The 19,924-nt window shown below is 36.7% G+C and overlaps 3 protein-coding genes and 1 non-coding gene across 4 annotated transcripts; 3 read left to right on the top strand and 1 right to left on the bottom strand.

The window, feature by feature from the left end:
• Window positions 1-4,938: 4,938 nt before the first annotated feature.
• LOC103449472 (uncharacterized) lies at window positions 4,939-8,440 on the top strand. Its single transcript, XM_008388795.4, has 3 exons — window positions 4,939-6,027; window positions 7,419-7,587; window positions 7,743-8,440. The coding sequence occupies exons 1-3, from the start codon at window positions 5,233-5,235 to the stop codon at window positions 8,210-8,212; spliced, it is 1,434 nt and encodes a 477-aa protein (XP_008387017.2). The 5' UTR covers window positions 4,939-5,232; the 3' UTR covers window positions 8,213-8,440.
• A 1,897-nt stretch (window positions 8,441-10,337) lies between these two features.
• LOC103449471 (auxin-induced protein 15A-like) lies at window positions 10,338-10,706 on the bottom strand. Its single transcript, XM_008388793.4, has one exon. The coding sequence runs from the start codon at window positions 10,704-10,706 to the stop codon at window positions 10,338-10,340; it is 369 nt and encodes a 122-aa protein (XP_008387015.2).
• A 5,046-nt stretch (window positions 10,707-15,752) lies between these two features.
• Window positions 15,753-15,824, top strand: TRNAP-CGG (transfer RNA proline (anticodon CGG)). The gene has a single exon. It is a non-coding gene; the product is annotated as a tRNA-Pro (tRNA).
• A 91-nt stretch (window positions 15,825-15,915) lies between these two features.
• On the top strand, window positions 15,916-18,297 carry LOC103449470 (probable small nuclear ribonucleoprotein G). The gene is made up of 4 exons (XM_008388792.3): window positions 15,916-16,063; window positions 16,205-16,227; window positions 17,795-17,916; window positions 18,027-18,297. Exons 1-4 carry the CDS (start codon window positions 16,029-16,031, stop codon window positions 18,087-18,089), a joined length of 243 nt encoding a protein of 80 aa, XP_008387014.1. The 5' UTR covers window positions 15,916-16,028; the 3' UTR covers window positions 18,090-18,297.
• The last annotated feature ends 1,627 nt before the right edge of the window (window positions 18,298-19,924 follow it).

The following is a 19,924-nucleotide window of genomic DNA, read 5'->3' as shown; positions in this document are numbered from 1 at the left end:
AAAGCAAAGAGGAAGATGCAGTATCACTTGTAGGGGAATGCCTCGTATCTGGAATCTTATTCCTCGTTCTTGTGTCCTGAAAGGGCGCAAAACAAACATGAGTGGACCAAGTTGATATATATATATATATATATATATATAATAAAACAGTTATCAACATACTAACCCCCAAAGTTTTATAAAAACTAATAGTATAATATGTGATAGGTTTTCCAAAAACGCTAGCATGCCATAAAACCCTTCATAAAACATATCTCGTACATAGTGTGCTAACTAGTGGTATCATAATCGACCCAAGGGCCCCTACATCACCCAACCTGAAGGCCAATATATAAATCTTCAATCGACCTGAATGCCCCATCACCCGACCCGAAAGGCCTACATATAAATCTTCAATCGACCTAAAGGCCCCTACATCACCCGACCAGAAGGCCTAATATAAGTGTCATTGCCCGGAGGCAAAACAATGACCACTAGATACACACAAAAACATTGAATATAATTTTTCCAAACATAGGTACATATATCTCAAAAACATCTTCATAGCATATAGTCATCCATCATATATACTACAAAGAACATCAATTCGATAAAATATGATAATTCAAAATATTCTCAGTAAGCATAATATCTCATAAAACGTTTCATAAAACATAATCAATAAATCATGCTTATCATGTATGCATTTCTACTATTAAAACATGCATTTTAGAATGGGTCCACTCACAGATACTTCGCCGTTGAGAGTCATGCAACTAGCAAAGATGGAAACGCCACAATAAATGCACCTAAGCACATAAAGGGTCCAATTAATAAAATCCTATTAAAACGATTGAATTTGGGAAAATAGACGTCAAAAACGGATTCAGGACGTCGAATTACCTTAAGAAAGGCCCCGGGAATATTCCTGGAATACTCTTATTATTAACACGCCTGACCCTGATATTCTCCCAAACACTAAGGTAAGCACGTGTTAGCCGACACCCGAAGATAATGAAGCCATATTAAGATACATGAGAACCAGAAATAAATAAGACTTATAAATTTAAATATAATTAATATGCAAATGAGGAAAGTGTACAAAGCATACAACTAATTTAGAACACTAAAAGGAGGTAATATGAAATTGAATGAATAAAGGAATGGGTCATACACCGAGAGGACTTGAAGATGCCGATGCAGAAGTGCCTGGACGCCGAGATTGTGCGTCTCGATTCTAAGTCCTGAGGGGGTGCAAAACAAACATAATATATATATATAATAAATAAAAACAGTTATCAACATACTAACCCCTAAAGTTTTTTTAAAACTAATAGCATAATATGTGATAGGTTTTCTGAAAACCCTAGCATGCCATAAAACCTTTAATAAAACATATATCGTATATAGTATGCTAACTAGTGGTATCATAATCAACCCGAAGGCCCTACATCACCCGACCCGAAGGCCAATATAAAAATCTTCAAATCGACCCAAATGCCCCTACATCACCCGACCCAAAGGCATATATATAAATCTTCAATCGACCTGAAGGCCCCTACATCACCCGACCCGAATGCCTAATATAAGTATCATTGCCCAGAGGCAGAATAGTGACCATTAGATACGCACAAAAACATTGAATATAATCTTTCCAAACATAGGTACATATATCTCAAAAACATCTTCATAGCATATAGTCATCCATCATATATACTATAAAGAAGTGTAAAGAAAACATGTTCCTAAATAGTATATAGTCATCCATCATATATACTATAAAGAACATAAGTTCGATAAAATATGATAATTCAAAATATTCTCAGTAAGCATAATATCTCATCAAACGTAATCAATAAATCATGTTTATCATGTATGCATTTCTACTATTAAAACATGCATTTTAGAAGGGGTCCACTTACAGATACTTCACAGTCGAGAGTCACACAACTAGCAAAGATGGAAACGCCACAATAAATGCATGCATATCCTTACACATTTGATATTTTGCAGTAGACTAGTAATGTATTGATGTTTTTTCATTAAGCTCATATTTTGGAGTATGTAGATGTAGTACTTAATGACAAATATGTTTTTATGTTTTGAAGTAATTATATTTACATGGTAAGGGGGTATGTGCAAATTTAGAAAAGAAACAAAAATTCTTAACGGGTCAATAAAGTGACCTAACATATTAAGAACCCATTAAGATGTTACACGAAAACGACATGAACATAGCAAACACGACCCATTTGCCAAGCCTATCTAAAGGGGTGGGGGAGTGGGTTGAGCCTCACAATGGGCTAACAATAATATGGTTCTAATACACTTGGAATCGAACATAAGACCTCTCACTTACAAGTGAAGAGAAATACTAGTAGACCGTAATACTAAGTGACTTCGATTTTGAAATTTGAACCACTATTTTATTTACTATTTATTAGCGTGATTGTTTTACTTCCTAAATCTCTCCGTAATCTAAAAGGCTAGGTTCATTGCCTGATGATTAGGTTCACCCTAAACCCTAAATCTTCTTGATGATTAGGTTTTTTTTTTTTTTTTTTTTTTGTCAACTTCTTGATTAGGTTAATTATATGGAAGATATCTTGGTGTGCACTGAAGACAAATTGCTTATATTTGTGTCATATGTGTTGGTGAGTTCTACCTTTATTAGAGAGATAGTACAAATAGACGGTAAGTGTAACATTATTAAAAATGAATGAAATCACTAGAACTTCTTTTTACAATATTGTCCAAATTATTTCGTGTCAACTTATGGACTGCTAAAACATCCATCCTTTAAACCAAAGTTTGATTTTAAACGAAACTGAATTTTCTTCATATATATATATATATATATACACACACACACAACATACTTAACTGATGTTATGGTCCTATATATGGTCATACTTACATGAGAGCGATATGTGGATAAGAAAAGGATGGAACATATCATCACGACTCTGGAAAATGAATTATTTGGAACCCATATGAATTTGAGATATTGGAAGAAACTGAAAATAAAAACTTTTTTTTTATCCAAAATAATCAGTGAGATTTGCATAACTCATCATTTTAGTCCCTGAAATTGTCCATCATCAATCATTTGGTCATTCCGTGAAAAATTTCCATTAAATAAGGAAAAATAACAAAAATACCCTCAATTTTTGTCAAATCATTTTGGTATACTGTTTACTAAATTGAGGGTAGTTTTGTCATTTTAATCTTTATTTAACATAACTATGCATGGAAGGACCAAAATGATTGATGATAGACAATCTCATGAACCACTTGTATTGATGTCAAATCTCAAAAATTAAAATGAGAAGTTATACAAATCTCAGAGACCATTTTGGTTGAAAAGCCGAAAATAAATAATGACAGTCTCATTCTATGCCACACCCATATCCCGTCAACTTCCGTTAAGATTGAGTTCCGATGATTTTTCATGTATATGGGTCTCATATGATGGGGTTAAATCATTCCCATGTCTGTATAATTGTATATATGATGGTGTACGATCATTTTGAAGTGCTTATACAATTGTCACAGAATCAAACATAAAAGGTAAAACTTAAATATTGAATGAATTTTGGGGTATAGAAAACACTTGTCACATTGTGTATCAAGTCACCTATTTCATAATATGAGTGGAGATTAAAACCACATGACGGTGTGTTGAGTGCAGTGGTGTAGTCACAACAACGCAAGGAAGTGCGGCCACACCTCTAATTATCGAAAATTTCCGTAAAGAATGCGAAATTTGCCCCTCCGAATATGCAGGGAAGGTGTTCGATGAAATGTTTTCTTCTTCGTGTTGGTGATTTTGGGCAAATATCCGTCAATATCCACAAAATTGATTATAATAACGACCAAAATTTCCACAATTTTTTAGCCTAAAACCAGAAATGGATCCTTTTTTTTGGTCAACAATAACTTGAACGTATTGGGTCAATAAGTAGTAGTTAGACAACATTTAAGTTTTTTCTTATTTTATTTAAGTCTTTTTATCTTAATAAAAAGTTAACTTCTAAATATGTTATATAATGAAATATATGATATATACACACTACCTAATTTTTATACAACATATTTGAGTGCATCTGAAAAATATCTTCTCCAAATGTCTATCGATATCGAAATAAAATATATGGCGATATTTTCGTAAAAATTGATATTTAAAACTTTGGTTGTCGTCGATTTGCCGAAGTGCTGCGTTGTGTGTGCGTTAAATTTTTGTTTTTAATCTTAGGCTAAAAGAATTTGATTGTCTAAATTTGTTTAGACCTTTTACCTTTTTAAATTTCGCCTCTCCCTTTTTCGTGTGTTGAAAAACTTCTCCAAAAGTTAGGCCATGAATTTACCTAGCTACACCTATATAATGGTCACCTCATTACAATATATATCATCATCTCTTTAAAAGAACATGTTAGGAAGACCACATGTTCATATGACATTGATCTACGATTTGATGTGGCAAATGATATGTACATATCACATGAATGTTAGTTCATTAATTTGTCTCGCTAAATAATACACCTAACATTCTATAAATATGTGGTCTTTACTCTACAAGTTAAACATTTACCCACTAGATATAGATATAACCGCTACTAAATGAAAAATGAATGGTATAAACCTTGGTCGTAACTCGTAATTACCATTTAGAACATAACACATATTCTTTTCCGGGATAGCATATCCCCACGGGCCCAGGTATTCCCAAAATAATAATATGAAAATGTAGCAAGTATTAAGAATTAGACTGATAAGCACACAAAAGTTGACCCATAAATAAAGACAAAGACTTAAAACCACTCAAAACAAAAATTTGAGTTTATGATCTGAGCAGTTTATATTATAAATTTATATTGTAAACATTATAAAAAAAAGAATTTTAATTAAAGTTGTTGGTCAATTAATTGTTGTAAACAAATAGACGATTTGTAATTTTTACAAATTCATTATATTCAACTAATTTTTTACAAAAATAATCGTTACATAGGAATCTAAAATATAAACATTAAGATTTCATGAATCCGCTATGTAATTAATTGAGGATGAGCTCTTAGTCCTCACTGTGCATTGAGGAGCCAATGGTCTTTTACTTTCTAGTTTCTATGTGTTGAAAATAAATAAATAAAACAAACGTGGTCTTTTATTTTCTCATAATCTTCCTCCTATATATCCCAACGGACCCAACATTTCCCCAACCAATTTTTTTATTCATCTAATCTCTCGCATTCCAACATGTCGGAGTCGGATCATCAAAACCCCAACCCACCAGCAATGCCGGAGCCCAAGACCCGACTCGTCGGCGGGACTGAGCACAGTTGGTGCAAAGCCGTTCCCTGCGGCACCGGTATAACTGTCCTAGCCCTCCTCCTCACGAGACCCCCAAACTTCTCAAATCTCCAAACTGCCCTCCACAACCTCCAAAATTCCCACCCCATCCTCCGCTCGAAACACCACTTCGACCCCGCCACCGGTACCTACTCCTTCCTCACTCTCCCCACCCCTCACCTCCAAATCCAGCCGTTCGATCTCCCGTCAACGGCTCCCATTCTTCAAATCAACCCCGACAATATCGCCCCGTTGCATCAGATCCTCGAGCACGAGATGAACTTGAACCCGTGGCAAAACCTCGACCCTTCGGTGGAATCCGACACGGACGTGATATATGCGAGCACGTACGCGATAAGCGAGTCGCGGTGGGTACTGGTGCTCCGCCTGCACACGTCAGCCTGCGACCGCGCGGCGGCCGTTGCGGTGCTGAAGGAGCTGCTGGGGGAGTTGAAGTCAACGGGGGGAGGAGGGGCAGAGAGGGAATTAAAGGGAGACGGGGAGGTGAGTTTGGGAATAGAAGATTTGATCCCGAACGGGAAGGCGAATAAGCCGTTTTGGGCGCGTGGGGTGGACATGATGGGGTACTCTTTGAATTCGCTGAGGCTGTCGAACCTGGAGTTCCAAGACGCGAGTTCCGAAAGGCGCTCCCAGGTGGTGAAATTACAGTTGAGCCCAGAAGATACCCACAGGCTGCTCGCTGTAAGTCGTTTTCAATTTTTGAGTCACGTTCTCTTGGTCATCGTTATTCACCGTTAAATTTAACATTAAATGATGAAATTACACAAATATGCATTATTCTACACTTTTAATATCACATTTAACCATAAATAATTACACAATTTTTTATTAGATCAACAGAATATTTGTGTTTCATTGATATTTTTTTAGTTTTTTTTAATTAGTTTATGTATTTTTGTTAAAGATAGAAGGGTCACTGCATGCATGTGTTTGAAAACGACATAAAAGTGGGTTTCCTTATAAAATATAACGGCGCGTGAACCTAATTTTAACGGCAATTTAATAATCCATCTACTCGATAAGGAAAGACATCCTCTCCGGATCTCTCTTTCCAAATTTTAGAGATTCAAAGATCCGAACCTTTGAAATTTGATGGGAGAGATCCGGAGGGGATTCTTCCCCTCTAATTAAACCATCCCCAGTTTATTGATACGTGGCCACTTATTACAGGGTGTATTTTTTTTCTTTTTTTTAATATAACAATAAAATAAAATAAAAATGAAAAATTACGGCTAAATCTCACAATAAATCAGCTACAATAATTTAGTATCGAACTTGCTATCAATGAGAGTAAAATTTAAAACACCTTACTTACAAATGAAAAAAAATATCGTAGTTGGTCCCATTTGTGCTGTTGCAGAAACAAAAGAGGTAACAAAATTAACAATGGCTCGACATTGAGAATGGAAATGGGGCGCGGTCCTGTGGGCTATACGACCAGTCGTTTGGTCCCCTATCGCATCAAACCTTTGTCGTGTGTAAGCCCTTGGAGTAGTAGGAATGGGCGTCATGGGCCTGATGATTTGTCCTCTTTCCATAAGAATGTGCGTGGAGTTGTTGTTTTCTTCTCAATTATGTAGACTACTCGTTTTTCTGTTGCTTGTTAGTTTCGTATAATGCGTCATCTCTGTGACGAAAATTTTAACTGTAGCCAGTTGTGTATAATTATGTGTCCGTTTTACGTGACCTGACCTAGGCATACAACTGTTACGGAAGTTTTTCTCCATATCCTTGGGTTCGTCATGGACTCAAGTCTGTAAATAGGAAGGACAATACAATCAAGCCATTTACTTAATCATAACATACAATCAAGCTTCGCATTAAGCAAACCATACATTTTCCGGGAGTTTTATTTGGTTTTGAAACATTTTCGGGTTATACACATACTTGTGAATTATTAAAAACTTAAGACTAGAGCTCTCTTTTGTACTTCTACATCTATGGTTCTATATAAACTAAGTAATTGTCAACGCAAATTCGTTGATTTGGTATAACTCGAAAATGTCAAGAATTGTGACTGATGGTGTTGTTAGATTACTTATTGGCCGCTTTATTGGTGACTTGAACTGCAGGGTTGTAAGTCTAGAGATATAAAATTATGCGGAGCCTTGGCAGCTGCTGGAATGATTGCTGCCCGTGCCTCTAAGCAGCTTCCCGATCATCAATGGGAGAAGTATGGTGTTGTAACCCTACTCGATTGTCGGCCAATTCTTGATCCACCCCTCTCTATCAATCATCTCGGTAAGCCATTGCTTACTTTTTACCTTCAATCGAATTTTTGACTATTAAATTTCAGTTTTTAAAAGTCATTGATCATTGATATGAATACAATGTCAAATTGTCAATAATAAAAGTGCTGGTGAAATAAGATTGGCATGCATCACTAATTGATTCAGGGTTTTATCATTCCGCCATCATGAACACGCATGACATCAACGGAGAAGGCAACACATTGTGGGATCTGGCAAAGAGATGCTACACGTCCTTTGCCAGTGCCAAGAACTCTAACAAGCATTTCACAGACATGGCAGACCTCAACTTCCTCATGTGCAAGGCTATTGAAAACCCTGGCTTAACCCCATCGTCTTCTATGAGAACTGCCTTTATCTCAGTGTTTGAGGACACAGTGATTGATGAGTCTAGTGAAATCAACAAAGAGCTTGGGGTTGAGGACTATGAGGGCTGCGCTTCAGCCCATGGAGTTGGCCCCTCCATAGCCATTTTCGACACCATACGTGATGGATGCTTGAACTGTGCTTGTGTTTATCCGTCTCCATTGCATTCGAGGGAACAAATGCAGGACTTGATGGACCGCATGAAGAGCATTCTTGTGAACGGTTGTAAGGATGTTGAGAGTGAGAGCTAGGTTGTTTTATGAGCTTAATCAATGGAGGCATGTGCCCATTGGCCCGGGCTATACAGCTTTCCGATGAAGGACGAGAAGGCCCTATAAGAGGCCAACCCGTCAGTTCACCGGGTTTACAGTTTATTACCAGGTTCTCCCTCTCCCTGGAAAGTTGATTGTTCAAACTTGTACTTGTTGGTGTAGTATGATGGTCTGCAATAAAATGGACAACAAAATTTGTTTCCTACAGAGATGCCCAACTGTATGAATTGCTCTTTTATTCAGAATCTCTGATGCATCATGAGAAACAGTCCAGTCTTTGGCCATCTCATGTGGTGCCTAGGATTGAAGAAGGAATTCCATGGCACAGGTACACCGCAACTGTGACGGCTTATGACAATGATACGATGCCATGTGTAAAAACCTTTACACACGGCGTCATATTATTGCCACAGTGGTGGTGTACTCGTGTTACACGTTGCTGTATTAAGCTTTGTATTGATAACTCATATAATTCAAGGTATGTGTGGAGTAGAAGTGAATGATTTTTTTTTTTCCGAGTCAAATGCAAGGGATTAGACACAAAGGAAACTTATCTCTTCTAAACCTACCATTTTCTAGCGATTGGATGGGATAAATTTCATTCATGATTAATCCATCTCCTACTTCCAAGTTGGAAAATTTGCTCATTTCTTCCTTCAACACACATTTAATTTAGAGAGTTATCCAACTCCAATCCAATCCCGGGCAACATACGAGCTCATCATGTCTAAATTTCCCTTTTGCAAGTCATACAACTTCCTTCTGCACCGTAAATTTGGTCTCTATATTCAATGTGGTAGAAAATCTGCAGAATTAGCTCCACAGCATCTGCAACCTTATTATGTGATCTTGGAGCATCTCCAAGGGACAAGGTAAAATTTTGAGTCACATGTGCTGTGATGATCCATGTGAACTTTTGCTTTCAGTATTTGCCTCATCGCTTAGAGTGACATATTTTTCATGAGGTAACTACTGAAGAAAGTTCACATGGATCATCAAAATACAGGTGCCTCAAATTTTACCGTGTCACTCTAAGTGATGAGGCAACTAATGAAGTAAAACGAAATGATTTCCACAACTCCTTTTTATTTTCTAACACTTTCCTTCTTGCTTTAGCCACATGATTAAATAAATCAACGGTAATTTAATGGACAAAAACAAGCAAAACGTGCAGGAGAATGAAATGAGAGTGAAAAAGTCATTTTTCTAAACCAAACACCCAGACAACATCACTTCATGACATACACATAAATCATGTTCTAAATAATAATATAAAAATGGGTCCCTATTTGCCTTCACCTTGTCAACAAGGCAATGTGTTGCCTTGCCGCCAAACCCGTTGAGGCAAATTGCCTTTAGACGCTTGCCTTTATCCATTGGAAGATAAAATGTTAATGTGGAAGGAAAATTAGGTTTGCCACGTAAATTGCCTTGTCCTTTGGAGACGCTCTAAGACTACAACTCAAAGGTCAAATTGCAGAAGTTGAACTGAGAATTGCAATTAATTGTACTAAGAGGGATTAAAGAACATAATAATGTATCCTTTTGGAAGATTACCTAAATTGACCAAAAGTAGGAATGAGGATCTTCTTTGTGAGGATCCGGGATCATCAAATCGTGTCTATTCATCGTACATCTTACAGTTATAAATCATTTTAAATACTTTTATTTAAAATTAAACATGAAAAGTACATGACGAAAATTGACAGTACGATATACAATGAACGGACACGATTTGAGGAATCCGGAATCCTCACAAATAGGATCCAGAGAGGATCCTCATTCCGAAAGTAGCTTCACCTCTTCTGAATAGGTGAGCAATGTTTAATATGTAATATGAACATGTTCCAGTACATACTTGAAATTATAAACCCATAATCACTAAGCTAAACACTTTCACTAATAAAAAAAAAGCATCGAAACATAACGTTTTACTTTTAATGGCTCGTAATTTAGTTTAGTTAAGAGCATTCACCTTGTGCAATCAAAACTTTTCTGACTCGGCCTGGCCCGGTCGCCCTAAGCTACTAGAACTTGAGGTCTCAATTTTGATTCATCACTCTCTCAGTATTTCTTGTACAAAAAGAAAACAAATATTTTTGACTCATGAAATAAACTCCTCAACAAGTTCACCAAAATCAAACTTGCCATTGCTGCATTCCACAGCATTCAAAACCTCCTCAAAAGCTGAGACGCTGCAGGGCACCACAAGCCCATATCTCTGCTGAAAGCCGTACTCATTGTAAGCTTTCTCCAGCAGCATCTTGAAGAGTGGATGAGAAAGGGAGCTTGTTGGTACCAGAAACCTCTGGCGCTCCTCGCCTACATACAAGGCCAAAAATCCAGTCGGGGTTTTCGCTGACGGAGAGCCTCCTTGCTCCGAATTCCTCAGCAGATACTCATGGTGTGATGGCTCTCTCTCAGCTCCTCCCATAACCTTCACTTTCTTTGCTAGCTCTTTGAAACTCACCATCTTTTTTCCAAGCATTTTGGTTTGGTTTTTTGAGGTTTAGAGAGAGAGAGAGAGAGAGAGAGAGAGAGAGAGGTGGGTGGAGATTGGAGGTGGTGGAGGTTGAGAAGGCTAAGGAGGAGGGAGTGGCTACATGACTTTGGTTAGTGGACATAAGGAAATGGTGGTGGTTGGGAAAGAGGATTTTATATGAGATTTATGGGAGTGGGGGGAATGTCTCAGAAAGAGTCTCCTTTGTTTCTGACTTCTTAACAGTTTAGAGCACTTATTTGATCCAAACGTGACTGTTTAGAGCAATTAATCTCACAAGCAAAGATATTATAAAGTTCTGACAGATATGACAGTTCAATTAGGGACCGTAATATGCTTGTTTTTTGTCTAAATCACTTTTACATATGGTAGAATAATTTAAAATTTATAATTTATATAAGCATTGTTATAAAAATCTATGCCTAGCGCCGACTAGGCCCTGCCTAGATGTTAGGTGGTTGGCTACCGTCCCGATTAATGCCTAGACGTTTGAAAATTAAGAAAAGACGATTAAACCTGCTGAGGCTCTCGCCTAGATCACCTAGGCATCTGCCTAGTCCGCCCAGACCCGTCTAGAGATCAGCCTAGGTTGCGATTCACTTAGACCAAAAAATAGATAACTTTCATTTTACATTTTATTTTTTACAATAAATTATTAAGGACTTGTATACTTAAATGAACACAAATTATATGTTTGTTCCTCATGTCTTCATTATGTTCAAATACTTCATCATTCTACTTTGTAGTTTATGATGAAATTATATATATTATAAGTATAAACAGAAGGTTGAACACCACATTTGTTGGTACACAATGGTTGATGTATAATTTGGAAATGGAAGAATAGTGCGGTCTCATAGAATTTCCTTAATTCAAAAACAGTGGGAACGTCTAATGACCCACTTTGGCATTTGACAATACATGTCAGACGGTTTAACACCACATTTGTCGGTACACAATGGTTGATGTATCATTTGGAAATTGAGTAAATTATAGTAATGGTATTTTAATTTTAATTTAATTAAAGTAATGGTCTTTTAACTAAAAATTCATTATCATTGATCTCTCAACTCATCAAAACGTGCAGCTATGGTACCTCAACTAAAAATTCATTACCATTGGTCCCACAACTTTAATCCAACTAGAGAAATGATTCCTCAACTTTAACCCAATTGTAGCAATGGTCCCTCCAACATAACTCATTTTGATAAAATTCTGCCGAAATTGATGAAAATGATCATAGCTACACGTTTTAATGAGTTGAGTGAACCTAATTGTAGCAATGGTTCTTCCAACATAACTCATTTTGACAAAATTCTAACGAAGTTGACGAAATAACCATAGCTACAAAATTTGATGAGTTGAGGGACCAATGGTAATGGATTTTTAGTTGAGAGACTATTGCTCCAATTTGATTAAAGTTGAGGGACCATTTGCTACAATTTACTATTTGGAAATTTGAGTCAACCAAAGGGTTCTATATAAATGAAACAAAAATTATTTTGATGTATGGTAAAGAGAAAACAAAGGATGGAATGTAAAATGTTATAGTTCCCATAAGAGAAATGTTAAGAATAATCTCTCAAAATGAGATTTTTCATGGATTTTTTGTCGCTTCATATTTTTTACACAATGTTTTATATTATTGACATTGAAATTTATGTTAAATTGTGAGATGACAAAAAGTTTATGGAATCTCACTTTTTTAATAATAAATTTAAAACAAAAACATATTAAAAATGATGGACTGGCACTACTGTATACTTTAAAATCAGGAATCATTTGTCAGTTTGAACCAAATGCATGCCAACCACAAATTTTCTTTTTTGGTAAATAATACCGACCACATTTTATCATTACCAGATTCATAGTGGTTTGATTAACTTTATGGGGAGTGGAATCTCAATTCATTTGCTGGAAAGTCAAAAGGAAATAGTTGGTTTGTTTTTATCTTTCCATACAAGAACCAACCATCATAGTTTAAGGGCTCCCTAATCAAACTCAAAAAGGAATTAAGAACTATCCACCAACCAAACAAACACACTCTTGTCTCTTAGTTTTCCATTGAATAACAAGAGAACTTGTCAATTCATAAAGCGTAGTTCTATTCATACACTCATTTTTACTTTATATACGCTCTTATTAATTTTTGTCATTTAATCATTTTCAATTCATTCGATTCAACGGTCAGAAATTAAAAAGAATGTGTAAGAAGTAAAAATGAGTGTAAGGATAACACCACTCTACCTAAATAGTTCACAATTGTTGAATCTGAACCCTTATCATGAATACAAAGATAAGTTATCTACTGCAGGTACTTGTTCTCATTTGTCTGTTGATAGTTTCCAATGATTAGAGTCGAACTCTTGTTATGAGTACCGAAATAACTTCTCTAACTCTAAAAACTCTCTCACATCTGTCTATTCCGGGGTAATCCTGAATCGTTAGAGTCGAACTTTTATCATGAATGCATAGATAAGTTTTGTACGAGAAAAACCTTATCTGAAACATCTATTCCTATATAGCTCTCAATCGCTAGAATCGAATTACAATCATGAATACAGAGATGAGTTCTCTACCATACAAATCTAAAATCTACACTTCTTCCTAAAAACAAGTGGTGGATGGGAGTGTTGCGAGAAGCTATTGAACTTGGCATTGACACTTGAAATAAGAGGATTTTACGCAAGAACCACCACATCTTGCAAAGAATGCACATCAGTACCACTTGAACTTTTTATTTTTATTTTTTACCCACCGAACTCTCTTAACTGTTGAAATCTACCATCTACGTTACTTTTTCTTTGAAACAAGTGGTCAATGGGAATGTTGCTAGAAGCTATCGAACTTTGGCATTGACATTTGAAATAATGAAGACAAGAAGGGATGCTCTAACTTACTACTACAATAGTTAAATTTGATTGCAACGTGTGAGGAGCAAAGAATAAAGAAAGTCTATATATTAGGCAAATAAAAAAATAAGAAAGCATGGCCGGCATTTGCCTATAAGAAATGCAAAGGCATGGTTGACACGAAAAGTCATGGAGTAACTCCACTCACTAGGAGATATGAAATAGGGACATTGGGTGGACCGGCCATATCTGGAACAGAATGAATTGACCAGGCCTAAGAGTTATACGTGAAGACTTTGAGTTGTTTATTTGGACCATGAAACATTGACACCCATTTGTACTTAAAAAATGTACTCCATTCACCAAGGACACCTTTTGAAAAATTTAAATTCAACGAAAGGAATACATAAATAATTTAATAAACAAGTGTCCACAAATGTCTGTGTTGAGTAGTAGAGAAATTCTCGCGTCCGACAGTACAATAATGTGGATCATTTGACTCACTTATAAGAAAATGTGTTTCAATGTGTTTGCGTATCATTTGGACCTGAATAAGTATAATCGTCAGACATAAGAATTTCTCGAAGTCGTGAAGAGATGCTTGATGCTTGCATATGATTGAATAAATTAGTTTTTCTTAATCATATGATGAGCGATATAAGAAGATGGATATATCTATGTGGACAAACAAAAATCTTCCAAAACTTTCGTATTCAATTTTGACTTTCTTGGAGTCTTTAAGTTAGAAAAATCACACAATTAAAATAGTTGAACATATGAACAAAAGTGTTTGTTCGTGTCAAAAGATGCCCAATTTTTGTGGGGACAAAGCGTGGTTGTCGATTTGCTTTCACCCCAAGTCTTCTAGTTCTAGGAGGCTTATCGGAGACCTGGGTTTGTCAAGATCTCCCACGACCATAGTATACATAGTATGTGCTCTTGTTTTCCACTCTGTATGTCATTGGAATAATGTTTTCCTTTAGCATTTGAAATATTAGTTTTTTTTAATACAGATGATATAAGGGAGGAGCCGGACGCATGACTCGAGATCAATAACCAACTATTAAAAATAAAGTGTAGAGTAAGAGAGAACAAGGAGAGACGAGAGAGAGATTGGGAGGAAAAATCAGAGTGTCTTTTCGTTCTCATTATAGTGTTTATATTATAGGTTTATGATTTACGTAGAAAAGTCCTGACTAATTACGTATTGATCCATAAGTGAATGGCCACATAATAAATAATATTTACAACACCAACTCATATATAAACTTCTTGCGAGCAACAAGAATATTGTTTTTTTATATGAATTTGATGCTTTATTGAATATCATAAGATAGTACATAGAATAGCAAATCTATCCAAACCCGAACTAAGTATCAAAAACTAAAGTTACGTCTTAATTAAAAGACACGCTGCCTGATTAACATTACGAGGCGTAACAAACAAAAACGTCATACAAATACCAACGTAACTACCATAAACTTGCCTACACCACGTCCATCAACAGCGACACCAATAACATCTTCAAGATCAACTCCAAACAGCAACAAAGTATAAAGAAACCTACGGCAAAGGAATAAATCAAATTATGAGTGCCTAAATTTTGGACAAAACTAAACTCCAGCAACCAAGACAAGAAACCAATCACCATAACATGAACCCAACCCCACCAAATCCTCTAACGCCAGCAACCAACTGTGTAAATTACATTCGAAATTACAACAAGACAACTGTGTTGGGAACGGAACGTGAAAGACTTGGAGAAGAACCTACCTGCAATGGGGAAATAACACCAACTAACAACAAATTTTAAACAAGCGGAGATGAAAAGTTTCTCGTCTGTTGACGCGATTAGAACGTAAGAGTGACTTGAAAGCGGAACCGAGGTTGAATGGCCCGAAACTTTCTGGACGAAACCATTAGTCAACAAAGCCGATCGATCACAATCACTAACACACCAGCATCGTCCAATTCTTAGGCTTGGAGATACAAAGAAACGTTCCCCAAGGCAGAAAATTAATAGAACGTGCCATATAGGGTACACGTATGTTATAAGGAAGTAAAATCATCTCAATCCGCAGTTTAGCACAAACGGATGAAGGTTATCAAGTTTGAGTTTTATCATGAAATGTCTAAGTAGATTGTGTTCGGAACCGATACCATCACCGGGTGTTTGGTCTAGTGGTATGATTCTCGCTTCGGGTGCGAGAGGTCGTGAGTTCGATTCTCGCAACACCCCAACATTTTTCTCATTTTTTGTGGGCTTATTGGGCCCTTGTCTCCCGTTACTGGGCTTTTTGATGGCCCACCTCTCAATCAAAACCCGTTTCCTACCTCCATAGAAACCGAAGAGACCAAAAATATTTCATTCGCTAGGGTTTATCCGAAGTCGACTTCGCCCGAAGCCTCTCTCTCTCTCTCTCTCTCTCCCTCATTCCTCGCCATGAGCAGATCAGGCCAGCCTCCGGATCTGAAAAAGTAAGTATTATTTTGTGTCGAATGCTCGATTTCGTCGTTCCGATTCTCTGCTGTATTATTTTTGTTATTTTTTGAATTTGTTTTTTTATGAATTAGGGTGCTAATTAATTCGAATTTGTTGCTTTTTTTTTATTTCAACAGGTACATGGACAAAAAGCTCCAAAGTAAGTTTTCGATGCATTTTCTCCTCAATTTTGTTCTATTTTATGTGTTCTGCTGGATTTGCATTATTGTTCTGTTTGGTTGCTGGGAAAATTTAGCTGAATTTAACCATAAATTTCAGTTATCTGGGTATTAAATACTAAGTGGAAAAGTTAGTAACGAAAGGATCTGTCTGTTTTGCTTTCTTGGAAGAAGTCTGAGATTTTACAGAAACCGTAATTGATACTACCAAATATTCTGAGGCCAAAAGATAATAATACTACATATTGTTATGTTTTGATTGGTTTACTATTATCTTATCATTTTTAAAAGGCACGATCGCTTTCTGTAACCCAATGCTTGTTTTTGTGGGCGTGACGGGGGGTTTACGTTTTTTCTTTGGCAGTAATTTGTTGTTGAATGTCATGATTTCAGACTGTCAAAGTAACTTGTTAATGAATATGTAATTCTAAATTGATGTGAACATGAACTTTAAGTTGAGTTTCATGACATACATTCAAGCTTGGTTTCTATAATTCTGTGCTGTGAATGGCAAATCGAAAGAACTAGAAGATTCCACCTCCCCACATTAGGATTACTCGTTAATGGTTGATCATGGTAATTCTAAGGATTCCCCCCGGGGAAAAATAGAGATGTCTCCTATGTTATAAGAAAATCAATTTTTTTTTAATCAGGTATAGGTGAAATTTTGAACAGGAACCAAAAAAGATTTGGAACCCTTCCCCTATTTCTGCATTTAATTCTCTAGCCTCAAACAAAATGATAAAAAAGGGGAGGCCTTCGCATTCCTAATCCGGTGTGATTTGGGAGCTGGCATGTCGATGATGGCCTTTATTTTCGCAGCGTTCTTAAGTTTATTTTGTTTAATTTTTCTTTAATAAAAGTTTGATTTTATATTCTTGTACATTTTTAGTCAAGTAGGGATTTGTTGGGACACTTTCTAATGCCTGTACACTGACCGTCTGAGCACATAAAGATGTATTTGTATTCGTTAGCAAGGATATGCCGTTTGTTTTTTTACGGGCTTATTAGTTGCCTTCGCCCATGAGCGGTAGGTCTCGGGTTCGAGACTTGGGAGTAGCCTCTCCATAAAATGGGGGTAAGGCTAGCCGACATTCACCTCTCCCAGACCCTGCGTAAAGCGGGAGCCTTGTGCACTGGGTACGACTTTTTATTAGTTGCTTTACTTGCATGATATTATGATGAGTTTATTCGGGCTTCTAGCTCCTTTTTAAAATCATTAGGCATTTTGAAATTTTTTTAGACTGTAGATGTTTGATCACCTGGGATCACTGTGTGAAAATCAAGTTATAACTTGTCCCTCTTGCTTCGCTAGATTGCCCCTCTCTAGGAGTGGTTGGGATAAAGCTTAAATAGGAATAGTTACTGTGTTTTGTATGTAGTTGTTGAAGTTTGGGGGAAAATGGTAGAAGGTCAAACCCTTATGTCTTAAATTTGCCGAAACAATTTTCCTTGATTCTAATGCGTTGGAATTTATATTTTCTTCTCTTCAACATTACGAGAAGTTTAAATGGAAATGGCTGAATTAACCGATGTCTTGGATTGCAGTCAAGATGAATGCCAACCGCATGGTTGTTGGAACCCTCCGGGGTTTTGACCAGTTCATGAACCTGGTCGTTGACAACACCGTAGAAGTCAACGGCGACGAAAAGAATGAAATTGGCATGGTGGTAGGTCCCAGTTTTCTTCTTTATTTGTTATTTTTATAATTCCACTGCCATTTGCCATATGTTCCGGTAATTTGGTTGGTTTGCTTAATTCTTAACTTCTGTTTCTGCAGGTGATCAGGGGCAATAGTGTAGTTACAGTTGAAGCACTCGAACCGGTGGCTAAAATGCAGTGATGATTCCGGGTTTGCATTCCTTTGAGTTCGATGTATTTTCTGTTGGTCATATGTAGATTCCCTTTTCATAGAGATTTTATGGTAATATGTACTTGTGTTGGTTGTCATGGAATTCTAGTTAGTTGACTTGACTAGTGATAATATACAATGTAATTGTCACCCTGGACGTCGATTATATGACTCACTTCGAATTTATTCTCTTCGCTAATATCTACTTTCTAGACTTATTTAAACGAGCTACTGCGTGCTTCCCTCCTCCCTTGCAGTTGAGTTGGGACGAGCTCTTGTTTGTTTATGAACTCTGAGTTAACTTGTTTTTTGCACGTATATCTGTGTAGTCGGATGGTGGCCTGCTATGCATGTCGAATGCCAGAACTAGGCACCGGGATCTGTTTTGAGCCCGGACTCTTAATGTGATTCAAATTCTCTTTTGGCGAGAATCGAATATAAGACATCTCACTGTGTGAGAAAACTTTACTAATTGTTCGGGAAGCCTAGTTCTGCTTGTGTTTTGGTCCTTCACACTGTTCAAGCTTGAACACTCTGTACCTTAGTTCTAAACAGCTTATTATTCAACTTAATATGTGATTGTTGGTGATTAGAAAATAGTAAGATGCCAAAATTAAAGGTTATGATAATTTGTCGACCAGACCAGACCGGTCTGAACCCATGGGTTTGGTGTGGTTTTTAACTCAAAAACCTTAACCAGACTGGTTAGACTTGGTTTGGGTTATTGCCTCATTAATTTTGGTCGGAATTTGACCGGACCGGTTAAATCTCTAAAATTTTCTTTCTATTCTTAGGCTATCTCCAACCGGAAGGGGCTGAACATAACCTAATCTAGAATTATGGCTTTGTAAGATATTATTTTTTATGAGCTATGTCATGCTGTATTCATATCTCATCTCCAATCAAAGGGCCTAAACAAAATTAGTTATATTATGGATGAGCTCAAAGGGAATTGAACCAACCCAAATGAATTGTGCAAAACCTAAACGAACGAAATTAGTTATATTTTATGCTTCGGTTTGCGGTTTCATTCGGAAAACTAGACCAAACCAAAATGTGTCCACCCCTAGCCAGAATCTGCGTCACTGGCGGTCATAGTAAAAGCAAAAGCTTTATCGAGCATGCCATGGTTGAATGAAAACCACTAACGGTTGTCTGTTTTTGAATTTGAATGAGGGAAAGATGCCACACAACGGCTAGCTGCGTTTGCTCCTGGGAAGTTCTAAATCATCTTTTGCTGCCTGAAAAAAACAGCTCGAGAGAAAGCCTCGACTACGACGCGCTAAACCTGCTTTTTCTTCCTCACTTTTTTCGGTGTTTCCAACTTTTGTTTGATGCTTGCATATTTTTTCACCATTAGCCAACGACAACAACAACGGCAACGGCAACGGCAACTAAAAAATGCCGACTGAGGAAGCTTGGATTGAAAGCAGCATTTGCCTTTCCCTTTATCGACATGCGCTTTGTGGTTGCTTTGCCCACAACTTTAATGCAGTTTTCTGGCAATGGTGCATGCTAAGATTGCTACATTTGATGCAAGTTTGGTGACGCTTTCGTTTTTCTTTTTTAATAGTTTTCGGTTAGAACATCGTGCTCAATTCTCTACGCTTAAGTTTGAATTTCCTTCTTCATAATTAAGATGAATTTAATGCAATTATCTTATCGTCTTAAAAAAATGAAGGGAGCTGGGATCAAAAGCAACTTCATACATCTCTAACTTTTTAAGTTTTTATGCATAGATTCTCTTTCATGCCTCTCACTTACCTCACTTACAAGTGAAGAGAAATATTACTAGATTATAATACCAAGTGACATCAATGTGTTTT

Source organism: Malus domestica, chromosome 12 (assembly GCF_042453785.1).
Source record: "Malus domestica chromosome 12, GDT2T_hap1".
Taxonomy (NCBI): domain Eukaryota; kingdom Viridiplantae; phylum Streptophyta; class Magnoliopsida; order Rosales; family Rosaceae; genus Malus; species Malus domestica.
The sequence above is the reverse complement of the archived record's forward strand: the minus strand, read 5'-3'. Positions and strand labels throughout refer to the sequence as shown.